Below are 13,767 nucleotides of genomic sequence, written 5' to 3' on the forward strand. Positions count from 1 at the left end.
TGCTGGCGGGGAGAGGGGGGGCTCAGACGAGGCGGTGCGGGGGGTGCGGAGGCACCACGACAGGGAGAAGGGGCCAGCGGGGGGGCAGATGCTGGTATTTTATGCACAGGCTTAAGTCCTGCTGGCTTCGGGGGGGCAAAAACCTTGTGTGTGCCCCCCACTCGCTGTCTGCCGCTTGGCGTGGGCTGCGTGGGGCCAGCCGGGGGCGAAGGGCTCGGGCTTTCGAAACCAGAAACTGGGCCAGTCCACGCACACAGCTGGGACCTGCGGCCTCTCCCACCCCGAGACGTGGCGTTTCCTCCGCGCAGGCGGTGCTGGGCCCGAGCGGAGGGCAGAGCCGGAACAGCATCGTTATGTTTAATATAAAATAATTGTGCTTCAGGTAACGCCCGCGTGCTGCTGCGTGCGAGCTGCAGAGCCCAGCGCCCACCCGACCCACGCTTCCCCCTCCCAGCACCCCCCGGTTGTGGCCGCCCAAGCCGGTGTCCCCCCTCGGTGTCTGTCCCCAGTGACGCTCTGTGCCCCGCCAGCCCTCGATGGGTGGAAGCCACCACCCTGAGGAGCCGCCCTTCCCCGCGGATGCGCCCGCTCCCACCGTGCTTCGCCCACCAGAAGGACCAGCACGGGCTTCACCCACACCAGCCACAGGTCCCCAGCGCCCCAAATCACACCCACACTGGTGCCCGAGCCACTTCCCAGTCAGACACCTTCTGCTCTTCAACCTCCTGGCACATCTGTCCTCTGGCACAGGGTGCCCAGGCCTGGCCCCACGGGTGACACAGGTGACCTGAGGTGCCCATGGGAGCAGCCCACGCTGGAAGCACTTGCTCTGTGTCCCAGCGCAGAGACATGTCACCCTCCCAGCAGCGTGGGCACCGCTGTCACGGCCTCTCGCAGCGGCACGAGCCCTGGCTCTGTCCGTGCCCACCACGACACGCTTGTGGGGCTGGGGGAGCTGGAAACGCGGCGGCTGGCGAGCTGGCAGACCCTGCGCGCAGCGCTGCTTAAGGAGAGATTAAATGGAAATCATTGCTATTTATTGTAATATTTATCAAGATTTAGTAAATAATTGATGCTGATCCCTCCTTGATTTCCTTGGGGGCCAGCGTGCAGTTCTGATGAATTAAAGTTTAATGACGCGTGACAAGCCGGGAGGAGGCAGAGCGGGCGGGCGCTGGGCACAGCGGCCCTGGGGCTCAACCCGCGCTGCCCCGGCTCGGGCGGGAGCGAGGAGGGCTCAGCCACGGGCTCCTGGGGAACCTCTGCGAATCCATTTCTTCTGCCCTCACCAGTCCCCCCCCCCGTCCCGATTTACAGCGTGCGGAGCAGATCCCAGAGTCTACAAACGACACGGCATTTATCGGCCCTTTGGATCCGCAGCTCATGCCGTGAGTGCCAGGTCGGACCGAGGCGAGGGGAGGCAGAGGCACCGGGGGAGGCAGCAGAGATGGAAAGGGCACTTGGGCAGGACACCGGCACGGCGTGTGCGTGAGCAAAGGGGGAAAATCTGCTCCTGCCCCAGTACTGGCAAACTGAGCACTTGGTGACTGCCGGGAGCCCCGCTCCTCCGTGAGTGCTTTGGGTGCATGAAGAGGGCCCTGGCCATGGCACCGAGCCCAGCGTTTCTTTGGTTTCTTGGTACGGAAGGAAGGAGGAGGAACCAGTGCTTGGGGCTGTGCCCGTGCGAGGCGCAGCGAGCCAGGAGCACTGTCACTGCTGGGTGACACCAGCCCTGACTGGGCACCGACCGGTGGATTCACACCCAGCACGGGAGCTGCAGGGCTGGAGGGACCCAAGAGAAGTTGCTGGGACACGGGACCCCCCCACGCTCCCTCCCGCCAGTCCCGTGAGCCCTCCCAGCTCGATGGCTCTGTCCCTGCAGTCCTCGGCTGGGCTCGCTGCCAGGCTGGGCAGCGCGGCCGCTCGTGCACGGTGTCTGTGTCGGTGTGATGGCCGAGCCCCGCGGCACCGCTGTGCGCATCCAGCAGAGCTCCAGGGCTGCCCTCGCCTTACCTGCGCCTGCTCGGGCACCCGTGGGCCTCTCTCGGGGGACTTTAGTTTGTTGGGTTTAGTCATTTTTCACACGTGTCGACTCTTGAGGGTTCAGGGACTTGGCAGGCTTGAAAAGCTGCTGGGCCGAGGGGAAGGCGAGCCAGCTGGGACGGGCGAGCTCACAGCTCCTCTCCTCTGTGGGAAGAACAGAACCCTCAGGCCTGCCCGGCACCCAACCTGCCACCGAGAGTTCCCGTGGATGTGTCCCCCTTCCCTTACAGCCATCGAGGTCCTGGGTGGAGAGTCTGGTGATGGCATCCTGGTGGTCACGCCAGGACACTGCTCCCTCCCTTCCCTTTTCCCCTCCCAGCACCCTGTCAGACAGCAGTCAGGCCCCCAGGGCTGCCACGCACCTCGTCTGGGACTTGTCCTTCTCCTCTGTCTTGAGGTGGCAGTGGCAGGTGGAGGTCTTGCTGTAGCTGATGGAGCGCTTGAGGGACTTCTTCCACCTCCGTGTACTCCGGACAACCCGCTTGAAGATGAGGTAGAAGATCTCACAGACGGTGAGGACGATGCAGATGGAGGAGGCTCCGACCATGAAATAGGTGAAGACTCTCTTCTCGGTTGGCCGAGCGATGTAGCAGTCCACAGTGTTGGGGCAGGGGTCCACGTTGGAGCACTTGACCAGCCGAGGCAAGTCAAAGCTGTCCCACATCTTGTGGAGGAGGTAGAGGAACAGGATCTCTATGATAAGCTTGAAGAAGAGGCTGAGCAGGTAGGTCCACCACAGCCCGCCGTGCTTCTTGCCCGTGTCGCTGTAGAGCTTGGGGCAATTCTCCCCGTTCTTCTCCCGGTTCTTCTTCTCACGGTCCTCCCGGTAGGCCACATGCATGATGACCAGGAGGGAAGGACAAGTGACAAAGATGAGCTGCAGGGCCCAGAGGCGGATGTGGGAGATGGGGAAGAAGTGGTCGTAGCAGACGTTGGTGCAGCCCGGCTGCCGCGTGTTGCAGTCAAAGTCCTTCTGCTCGTCTCCCCACACGCGCTCGGCTGCCACCACGTAGACCAGCACGCGGAAGACGAAGACCACGGAGAGCCAGATGCGGCCGAAGGCTGTGGAGTACTTGTTGACCCCGCTGAGCAGCGCCTGCAGCGTTTTCCAATCCATGGCGGGTGGCGGAGACCAGAGTCACCCGACCTGGGGAAACAGCAGCAGAAGCGGCGGGTGAAGAGCGGTGGGAGACGGCAACGGGGCAGCTCCTCTCTTGCTGCACTTCATCTCATCACTGACCTCCCAGACTCTCTCCCCCACCATGTTACACTCATTTGGGGTGGGGGGGACCATCCCACTCATGGACACTCATGCCCAGACTTTTACTTTACTCTTGGGGTGAGTCAGGGGTGACTCAGCCTCTCTGTACCTCCTGATGAGAGGGATGAGCCACCTGGCCGAGTCCCCGCTGCCAAGCCCCCGGCCTGATCACACATGTTGGTGTAAATCAGTGGCTCAGTCGCCTGGCGCAGGCCAGGATCAGGCGGGGATGGCTGTGCACTTGGCAAAGCAAAGCAAAGCTTTGTGTGGACACCAGCCCCGCCAGCCCGCACATCCCTTGGGGCAGGAGGGGACCCCGCAGAGCATTTCCAGCCCTCACTGGTTGGTTCCTGTTCCCCCAGTGCATCAGAGCCACAGTGGGAAGGATGGGGGGGCAGCGGGAACCCCAACTGTGGTGGGACCCCATGGGAAAGTGCCCTGGCAGGGGCAGGGCTGAGCTGGCTCCCACGGGTGCAGCCCCGGACCAGCACAGCTCCCGCTTCCCACTCCCCAGGCTCATCCTCTTTCCTCCCCAGGGTTTCTCACGGCTCAGCCACGCTCCCCTGCCCACCCTGCGCCGGCACTGTTTGGGGATGGACGAGGACCTTTCCCATCAGGGAGATCCCTGGGGGTCTCAGGTGTGGTCCCAGCCTTCCTTGAGCCTCAGTTTCCATGTGTGTAAAATGGGCTAAGCCAGGCGCTGTGCCTTGCTAACGCCGAGCCAAAGGGGAAGCGGCTGCTGCAGCGCTGGGATGCCGGCACACGCCAGGGACTGGTTTTCTCTCTCGCGGGTGACACCCAAGGCAGGCCAAGGCAGGTGAGAGTGGGGCTACTGAAAGCAAGAGTCCGTGTGTCTGTCTGGCACCTGCTCCTGGCACAGCGCAGGCAGCCCCAGGCCCCGCGCCGGCTAAACCGGCTCCTCCGCTCAGCCTGGGGCTGCCCGGTGGGACGAGGGTGGCACGCTAAGCCCGACCCAGAGCTTCACTGCCGCCTGGATTTACAAACCCCGGGTGATTTTTACCCGGAGGTGAGTCAGTGGCGGTTGGCTGTAAACGTGTCTCCCCTGGCAGAGGGTTTCAGAGCTGGGTCTGTCCCCGCACCGCTGGATTTGAAGGACTTGCTCTGAGCCACGCACGGCACCGCTGGCGCGGGCGCGGGGGGGGTTGGCAGTGGGGGTGACGGTCGGAGCAAAGCATCCTGTGATCCTGGGGTAAGCAGGAGGGGGGCGAGCCCTCGGAGGACAGAGCTGAGCACCAGAAATGCTCAGAGGAGGCTTTCTGCAGCCCCTTTGCCTCGGCAGGGATTTGTCTGGTTTTGAGAGGATCAACAGCGAGGACGCGCTGCGGGCCGCAGGAACGGTCCAGAGCCTCAGAGGTGCTGCGGGTCCGCGGCTCCGGCTGGAGGAACCTGCCGTAGCCCCACAGGAGCTGCCGCTGGCCCAGCAGGTTGGGTCTGGGGCTGGGGAGGTGGCACCATGGCTGGCAAATGCTTCCAGGGGAAACACGTCCCACATATCACCAGCCTCAATATTTTATTTCTGTGTTTTCTAAAAGAGTTGTTTTGTGTAAGAAAAAGATTTTTTTCAGACAAATTAGTTGTCTCTGGCTGTTGCAGAGCCTGCCCGGGGAGTACAGGACAGCCCAGGAGCCCACAGGCAGCTCAATTTCAGGTCAAATGGAAAAATTTGCTCAACCCCAAGCGCTAATTCCTTCCTTCCCAGCTCCTCAGGTGGCTCAGCACCGTGCTCTCGCGTTCCCACTCCCGAGGAGCCGCTGCCTGGTGCCGACCCGGTGCCCTCCAAGACGTACCTGGAGGAGGCTCAGGCTCCTTCCCGCTCAGTGGGGGCTGCGGGGTGGGAAGCGCCCGGCGCGGGGCATGGCCGGGGCGCGATGGCACACCGGGTCCCCTCGTCCGGGGAGGGCTGTGCGAGGCGTCCCGGGGCTGCGGGGAAGGAACAGAGCCTGCAGCACTGCCCAGAGCCCGCAGGGCTGCCTGGGAGTCCGTCGCTGGCCGGGGCTACCCCACAACAAGCCCCGAAGCCGCCACACTCCTACGCCACTGACCCAGGGATGCACCAAGAAGTGCGGCTGGGCCGAGCGGGGCCGAGCTGGGGTCCGCGTGTGCCAACGCCAGGGCAGGGCCTCTGCCCGTGCCCACACACCTCCACTCACTGCCCCATCTGAACCCAGCAGATCTTCCCCCCGGCCAACCCACAGCAGCGAGCCAGGGTGGGGAGCGATGGCAGCGTGCCCACTCGCCCTTCGTTTCAAAATCCGGAGGGGAGCTGCTGCTTTCCCCTCCTCAGCCAAAAGCTGGTGCCGATGGCTGGAGCCCCCCGTATGTCCCCAGGGCCTGTCCCCAGCCTGCCAATTCCCGACGCCCCCCTCTCCGTGCCCTGGCGGCGACGCTACCCAGCACCCACCTACGTGTCTGGCTCAGCCCAGCGCCACGGACCCACGGCGGGGCGGGGAGGGCCGTGAGCTGCGTGCTGAGCCCCGAGCTGGCCTGTGGCGTGCGGCACCGGGGAGCCCCGTAGCCCGGCCGGTGCTGGCTGGCAGCCAGGCAGAGCTGGGGCAACGCTCCAGGCATGCTCGGCTCTGCCCGCAGCGCTGATTTGCCTTCCGTGAAGGCCGGCACCCTCGCCAGCCCCCGGCATGCCAGCCCGGTGTGTCACCGCCGGGTCCTGCCCTGTGTGGGCGCAGGGTGTTGGGCCCGAGAGCGTCTGGCTCCTGCCTGGGGTGCAAATGCAGCAGAGCGGGGCTGTGTGTTTTCTTTTGGGGGGCCCTCAGCCTCTTTTGGTCCCTGGGGAGGACGGTGGGAGAGAGGAGCAGGGCCTGGGGTGGCCGTTCCCGCTCCTCGGGGTGCCATGCCGTGCCTTCCCCCGGCATCACCCCCCAGGCGTGCAGCCCCGTGGGTCAGGGACCCCAACACTGCCCGTGGGGTCCCGACGCGGCACTGCGCGATGTCGGGGTCCCCACCTTTGGCTACCACAGGCACAGCAGCCCCAGCCGTAACACAGCTCCCACCTGCACCCTGTTAGCACCGCGGGGTCTGTCCCCCCAAATCTGCGGGTCCCCAGCCCCCTGTGAGCACCCCGCGTGCCGGAGGTACCTGCCCAGCCGGGAAAGGGCCAGAGGGAGGTGGCTGAATCCCGGCAGCTTGTGGAGCGGGAATCTCGGCCCCGGCGGCGTCGCCTGCAGCCCTCCTGCGTGCCCAGGTCCTGTCCGCAGCGCTGAGCGTGTGTGGGGAGGGGAAGGGTAGTTTGTGCTGTTCCCAGGTTCCCAGTCACTGGGTGAGTCTGGCAAACAGGTCCCGTAGAGCTTCTTGCCTGCGCACATGCACACACACGCTCGGGTTGAACAATAAAGGCGGGTCAAATCCTGCCGTGAGATCAGCGGAGACAAATTCCTCTGCAAGCGGGGCCAGCGGCTCCTGCCAGGTGATGCTCTGACCCCGGCACGGGCAGCGCTGGGCACGGCAAACCCCGAGTGAGACCAGGGCGGCCAGGGATCAGCACCGGGCTCCCACCATCCCCCAGGCGTGGGTCAGCCAGCAGCCGTTGCTAAGAATCACAAATTACGCAATTCTAACCTACTTTCTCAATGGTTTTACCTTAGTAACAGTTTTGCAACAGCTCATCTCCTCGCTATCTCCAACCTGCAGACACCGCCCAGCCAGCGCCGGGGGCCGGGGTGAGACCTCTCCCAAAGAGTGGCACTGACCGGGTGGCAGAGAGTGGCAGAGGGGTCCCCACGCAGGGGGGACCCAGGGTGTGCCCCTAAGCAGGATGCTCATTTCCCCAAAGCTGAGTCAGCCCCTCCCTGGTGGCCTCCCCCCATCACGCCTCTGCAGACGTGGCCCGGGCAGGAATGTGTTTCCACTCACCCGTGGTTTACCAGGTCTCTTGGCTGCCCCGAGGCTTCCCTGGCATCACCCCGGGGCCGAGGGCACCATGACAGCATTTTCCCGGGTGCTCCCAGACCCACGGACCCCCCCACGCTGCTTGGCCGGGGCCACCCTTCCCACGGGGACTCATTTGAAGAGCGCTCGATGGGTGCTCGATGCCCTGAGAGGTTTGTTCTCTGCACTCGTGGCAGACAAGGAGCTGCTCACCCAGCAGCTTTTGGGCTCCAGGAGGACAAATAAAGTCTGGGGGGGGGGTTTGCCTGGCTGGGCCACAGGAGTGGCCACAGGAGCCCAAGACACCCAAAGCAAACCTTTGTGGGAGCCTGGGGGTGCAGAATGGGGTGAGCCTGGAGGAGGGGGCAGGCACAGGCACCCTCATCCCGGACAAGAGCAAAGGGAGGTTCCGGAGCAGCCGGGAGCCTCCCCCTCACCCAGGAGCTGCCTGCGCCCCGTCCTGTATCGGCAGGATCAGGAATTTGAGCTATGCTGTCGAGAGCCGGCGTGGCGGGAGCTCCGGCAGGAATCTGGGGGCTGTGGCTTTCGAGATGAAAAACCCCAGAGAGGGGGAAGACGTCAAGAACCACCCGGCAGGTCTGGTCTCTTGTGACAGCAGCCGCTGTAGGACCCTGTAAGGGCCAGGTGAGGAGTTGGGGCTGGGCCCCCCCAGCAGCCTCTCACCTGGAGTTTCAGGAGAGGCCACAGCGAGAAAGTTCAGGTGCCTTTTGGCATGGGCAGAAGATTTCCCCTAAGGCAGTTGGGTGGGGAACAGAAACACGGCGTGTTTTGGTGGTTTGCAGTGCTGAGCTGGGTATTCGGGTGTCTCAGCACAGGGCAAGTCCCCGCGCCCCCGTCTGCCATCCCTCTGCCAACTGCTCCGGCGTGAGCACAGGGACAAGGTGCCAACACGGCTCGGCAGCTCTCAGGACACCTCGGAGGAGCTTCGGGGACCTGCTTGGGGTACGTCACCCTGTTGTCACCCCCTCAGCTCGGTGGGGTGATGGGTGACAGGCTGCAGTGCCAGGTGTCAACACTACAAACACCCAGCGACCTCCAGTGCCCCGACCTTGGGTCCTCCATAAAGAAAAACCCCGAGCAGCGGAGCAGGCGGCCACCAAACCAGCAAGAAAACCTCAAAGTGTCTTTAGAAGGGGCATGGCAGGAGGCAGCAGGGGGCTGCCTGCCGGGACCCAGCCCTGCCAGCAGCACCCCGGCCAGCCCCGCTGTCCCGCTCCAGGGCCGCGTCCAGGGCTGGGAGACCTCCCCCGTGAGCACTGGGAGTCCTGGGAGCCGGCTCGCTCCACACTGGACGTAAATCAGAGTTTCTCTTCAATTCCCAGCAGACAGGCTGTTTTCAGGCAGGGAAGAAACCAGCCCCCACTGGGAAGGACAGGCTGCCCCGACCTGTGCCGCTGCGCACACCAGCCCCTCCGCATCCCTGACTGGGCGGGGGTTAGTGATGGTTTGATTTTAAATCCCCTAAATTTAGGGGGCCTTCTGGGCACCCCAGAAGCAAATACATGATGGTGCAAAGTCTGGGAAAAAATCAGCTTTTATTGTGACATCCCCCAGCTTATTTCCTTTCCCACACTGACACCGGTCCTGCCTCTTAACCCAGCGCTCTGCGTCCCAGGAGGTGACGCAGCCTCCAGCCCCCCCATTTCCACAGCAGCAGGGGCAGCCCCCGCTCCCCTTGGTGCAGAGCACAGACACACATCAAAAAGAAGCAGCCAAACGCTCCTGTTTGTCCGCTCAGCCTCTGCTGAGCCCACGCCAGGATGGTGCAAGACACCCGGAGCTTTGCAGAGCGGCTGCGACGCTTGCTCTGAGCGAGATAAAGCAGCAGGACAACAAATGGCAACTGGATCGTCGGGTCTCTCAAAACGGGCAGCACCTCCGCAGCCGCTTTGATGTGTGGAAGCGGGGCAGGAGGGCAGGGTGGCTGCTCTGGGTCTCATCTCTGCGCGTGCGGCTGGGCAACACCTCGGGGTTTTGCTAATCAAGGGCAGCCCGGCTCGAGAGCGGCCAAGCTCGCTTGAGAACAAACAGCCCTGCCCTGGCTCTTTACATCAGAGGCGATGGCTTGCACGGAAAGAACAACTTGTATTCTGTTATGTTAAAGGCTTCGGTAAAGAAAAGTTTCAGGTGGATAATCCAGCAAGCACAGCGACGGGAGTGGACAGAAGGAAGGCTGAGATCAGAGCAGCTTCACTTAAAAAGAGATGGAAGAAACCCACCTGTATTTCACCGCCTGCCTCTCTTACCCCAAAGGTCTCCAAACGCAGCACGAGGACCTGTCAGAGGGTCCCGGGCTGGTGGCAGGGATCCCCCCAGGGCCCCCCCACCATCCCCACCCTCGTGGGGCAGCGGGTCGGGTCCCTGCGGCCCCTCTGCCTCCCCTCCGGTGCAGCGGGAAGGAGCTGGGCTCTGCCCCGAGAGAGTCTCGGGTAGGACCCGGTTCACTGGGTTGGGTTCTCGGGGTCAGGCGTCCTGCGAAGTGGCAGCAGGCACAGCGACCTGCCACCGAGACCAGCCCCGGGCTGAAAGGACACGGTGACAGCATCCCCCCGCCTCGCCCTGTGCCACCGCAGCAGAGACAGTGAGCGCCGGGGCTGTCAGGGCTCATGGAAAAAATAATCCTCGCACCCTCTAAATAAAGCAAAACCCGTAACAGATCAAGCTGCATGTTCAAAGTTAATGTTACTTATGAGTGCATTTGCCATGAAATTATTGTTAATTATTCATCCTGGCTAATGCTCAGTTACCGCTGATGGCCTTAGAAATTGCAGTGCCGCCTGAGTCACAGCAGAACACGACATATTACGGCGATAAACGAGATCATATTCTGCCATTTAATGTTATTGTTTAATCAATGGTTGCGGTGTTTTTCCTCTCCTTTATTCAGCTGTTTTGCTCAGGTGTTTTCCTCTGGCTGGGCAGGAATTGCTGGCAGCCCACGCTGGGCTCTGCCTGCCCGGCTGGATCCTCAGCCCTGCGCTTCGCCGCGGTGGCTGCCCGCACCAAGCACGTGCTCTTGTCCCCACTCGGCTAATGAGTGTAATTAACGACAATCACATCCGTCTGCAATGGCCCTGACACCTGCGGGGAGGCTTACGTAGGGTGAGGGGTAGGGAGAGGGGTGGCCAGGGGGCTCGAGGGCATCTGTCCTGGCTGATCCCTCTCCCCCCACCATCTCCACCACCTCTGACCTGGTTTCAAAACTCGTGACACGTTTAAATTGCTCCAGTCTGTCCCTGGCAGCCCACGGCTGCAAAGGGCTCTGCCACCCGTGGGTCCCCGGGGATGTTCACACCTCTGGGTGTGCCGGCCTGCGCTCAGTAGCCCATATTAAATCAAGAATTCATTTACTTTTTTAAAGCCCGTGATTACAGGGAGATAATTAAGCTCTCCTCCTTGCTCACCTGCATCCAGCGCCTGAACGCAGCAAGAGTTTTGCCGTTGACTTGCTGGGTGCAAGCACAAGCCCTTCCCTGGGTAGCTCAGACCTTGTAACATCCCACACGTCCCAAAAACAACCCTCCAGCTCACGCCCAGCTCCAGGGGCTGCTCTGATTTTCAGTGGCCTGAGCCTGCAGCCGGTGCTTTGTCACCACGGCCGGCCCAAACCCAGCCCGGAGCTGCCCACGGGAGTGGCGCCTTCCCGGGGGTGATGCGGCCCTTACTCCGCTCTTGGCAGCTTTGTGCCCGAGGAGCAGGAGAACAACTGCTTTGGCCACCACTTCTGAGGGACAGACATTTTTATTCATGGCAGGGATACCCTCAGGACCAGCTAAGCCAGCCTGGCTGGGACAAGCCCAACCCCTGTTGGTTCACAGTCACCACGGAGCGGCTCGTCCTTGTTGGCTCTTGGGGATTGTGCGTGTCCTACAGCACCGAGTTTTATCCCAGATTCAGCAGAACGATGTAAGGTGCCTTCCCCAGCATGGGAGCAGCAGGCTGGCCTCAGGCACAGCCCTGCTCCGAGGTGCTGCCACCCCCAGCGCTCCTGAGCCGGGGGAACAGAGGAGGAAGAGGAGGAGGGAGACGAAGGAGCAGGGCAGGTGAGTGGCTCCTGCTCCCCCCTGGGCAGCTCTAGGGAAGCGTCTCCTCCTCGGGCAGCGTGCCAGGGCTGGAGGCCGTGGTGGGGATGGAGGCTGTAGCAGGTTTGTAGTCCACCCCGTGGAAAACTTGCCCGGCCGTGCCCGTGGGCTCGGCGTGGGAGAGCGCACCGTCCTGGCTGTGCCGGCGGCTGCCCCCGCTGCTGGCCAGGAGGCACTCGTGACACCGCTTGCCAATGAGGTAGGTGGCCTCGACGAGGCTCAGCACGATGCAGATGCAGGTGATGACCACCATGAAGAGGGTGAAGATGCTCTTCTCGGTGGGCCGGGAGATGAAGCAGTCCACCACGTTGGGGCAGGGGGGCAGCTCACACTTCACCAGCCGGGGCAGGGTGTAGTTCCTGTAGAAGCGGTAGAAGATGTAGAGGAAGACCACGTCCACGCCGGCCTTGAAGACGAGGCTGAGCAGGTAGGTCCACCACAGCCCCCCCCGCTTCTTGCCAGGGTCAGGGTACGTGCAGCGGTGGTCGTCCCTGCCGGCAGAGCGGTGCCTCTGCTCCTTGGCCTTCCGGTAGGCCACGTGCATGATGACCAGGAGGGACGGGCAGGTCACCAGGATGAGCTGCAGGGCCCAGAGGCGGATGTGGGAGACGGGGAAGAAGTGGTCGTAGCAGACGTTGGTGCAGCCCGGCTGCCGCGTGTTGCAGTCAAAGTCCTTGTGGTCGTCGCTCCAGACCCGCTCGGCCGCCACCACGTAGACCAGCAGGCGGAAGATGAAGACGAGGGAGAGCCAGATGCGGCCGAAGGCTGTGGAGTACTTGTTGGCCCCGCTGAGGAGCCCTTTGAACACCTCCCAGTTCATGGTCCCCCAGTCCTGTTAGCTACCCTGGGTGGAGAGAGAAAATGCAGTGACAGCGCAGAAGCAGCGAGAGGTCCCATCGGAGCACCCGTGTGCCCCAAAGCACCGAGCCACGCTCCTGCCCACGTGCCCTTGGGGACCGTCCCTGCTCCTCACGCAGGGACACACACCCACACGTGCCCCAGTACAGATCTGGTCCGGGCGATGCGTCTTCCCAGAGCACCGCAGGGTCGCGGGGACCGAGCAAAACTTGTGCTCAGCCCCGTGCCATCCTGCGCCGCCCGCCCCATCTCTCACCTCGTTGCCCAGGTATTTGTTATTAATTCTCCTCACGTTGCCAGGCCTGGCCCAGGCAGAGGCAAATAGGAGCAGCCGGGACGTGACTCACCCGGCAGCTCTGCGGCTCCGCTGCCGCCGCGTCCTCTCCCATCGCTGGAATCTGCCGTCGCCTCTGCTCTCCCGCCCGGCAGCGTGGGGGGAGCCTGTGCTGGCCCACGCCGTGCCCACGCGCCGGGAGAGCCCATGGCAAGCAGGCACCGCGGGGCGGAGGCCGTGGGTGAGCCGGGGGGGCTGCAGGGCCCCAGGCAGTGCCGAGGTGCTGAGCCAGGGCTGAGTGGCCACAACAACCATTTTTCATCAGCTCGGACCGATCTCAGCCCGCGCCAGCCCCAGGACCCCGCGCAGTTCATTTGACCCCGGATTGCATCGTGCCCCATGAACACACCCCAGGCTGGGGCCGCGGCTGAGCGGGACTGACTCTCCTTAAATATTTTACCTACCAGTAAAATAACGAGGCTCCCCCTCTGCGGCAGAGCTCGCAGGGGTGAAGGCAGAGCCCGGCCCGTGCACCGTGCCTGCTCGCAGGGCTGGGGTGTCCACAGACGCTCCCGGGGAGCACCTACCTCCCGGGGGAGCCGGCAGCCCCTGCCTCGCTGGGTCGATCCTTGGGGGCACACACACACAGCCCCCAGATTTCTCCTTCCCCCATGAACACCTCAGCCAGCCGCCCAGGATGTGCCCATCACCCTGGCGTCGGGGCGGGCTCTGCAGCGTGCACCCCGCGGCAGATGCGTCTTCCCCAGCCCCAGCCCCACTTTTCCAGGGTGGGGGGCTGCAGCAGAGGACAGTTTTCATGCCGCTTACCTGCTGAGGCCGGCGCTGCTGCGGGTCGGTGCTTGCCCACGGCTGGGCGGCATCGCCCGGTGCGAGAGGCGCCGGTGCCACGTGAGTCATCCCCGGGCTCCTGGGAGCGAGGAGGAGATTCCCAGGGGGAAGGGACGAGGTTTCAGGCAGATTCCCACATGTCCTCGTCGGCTGCCAGGTTTCCTGAGGCGATTTCTAATTATTGAAGATTCAAAACTGTGAGATAGAGATTAAAATGATGAGCACCTCTAGTGCGAAAATATTTTGCAGGAACATTTTGTGGCTGAAAATGCCAGTACTTGTCCTGGTTTCAGCTGGGACAGAGTTAGTTTTCTTCCTAGTAGCTGGTATAGCGCTGTGGTTTGGATTTAGGATGAGAATAACGTAGATAACACACTGGTATTTTAGTTGTTGCTGAGCAGTGCTTACACTTAAGTCAGGGGCTTTTCAGCTTCTCATACTGCCCTGCCGTGGAGGCTGCTGAGGGGCACAAGAAGCTG

The 13,767-nt window shown here is 62.9% G+C and overlaps 2 protein-coding genes across 3 annotated transcripts; both read right to left on the minus strand.

The window, feature by feature from the left end:
* Positions 1-1,039: 1,039 nt before the first annotated feature.
* Positions 1,040-6,526, minus strand: GJB3 (gap junction protein beta 3). 2 transcript variants are annotated; one of them, XM_026863326.1, is made up of 4 exons: positions 6,416-6,526; positions 5,113-5,245; positions 2,406-3,190; positions 1,040-2,187 (listed from the first exon to the last, which is right to left on the minus strand). In XM_026863326.1, the coding sequence occupies exons 3-4, from the start codon at positions 3,158-3,160 to the stop codon at positions 2,172-2,174; spliced, it is 771 nt and encodes a 256-aa protein (XP_026719127.1). In that variant the 5' UTR covers positions 3,161-3,190; positions 5,113-5,245; positions 6,416-6,526; the 3' UTR covers positions 1,040-2,171. The 2 variants fall into 2 exon arrangements, with proteins under 2 accessions (XP_026719127.1, XP_026719128.1); XM_026863327.1 differs by lacking the exon at positions 6,416-6,526 and adding an exon at positions 5,727-5,827.
* A 4,773-nt stretch (positions 6,527-11,299) lies between these two features.
* On the minus strand, positions 11,300-12,133 carry GJB5 (gap junction protein beta 5). The gene has a single exon (XM_026863209.1). The coding sequence runs from the start codon at positions 12,125-12,127 to the stop codon at positions 11,300-11,302; it is 828 nt and encodes a 275-aa protein (XP_026719010.1). The 5' UTR covers positions 12,128-12,133.
* Positions 12,134-13,767: the final 1,634 nt, after the last annotated feature.

Source organism: Athene cunicularia (assembly GCF_003259725.1).
Source record: "Athene cunicularia isolate RWA chromosome 23 unlocalized genomic scaffold, athCun1 chr23_part1, whole genome shotgun sequence".
Lineage (NCBI taxonomy): Eukaryota > Metazoa > Chordata > Aves > Strigiformes > Strigidae > Athene > Athene cunicularia.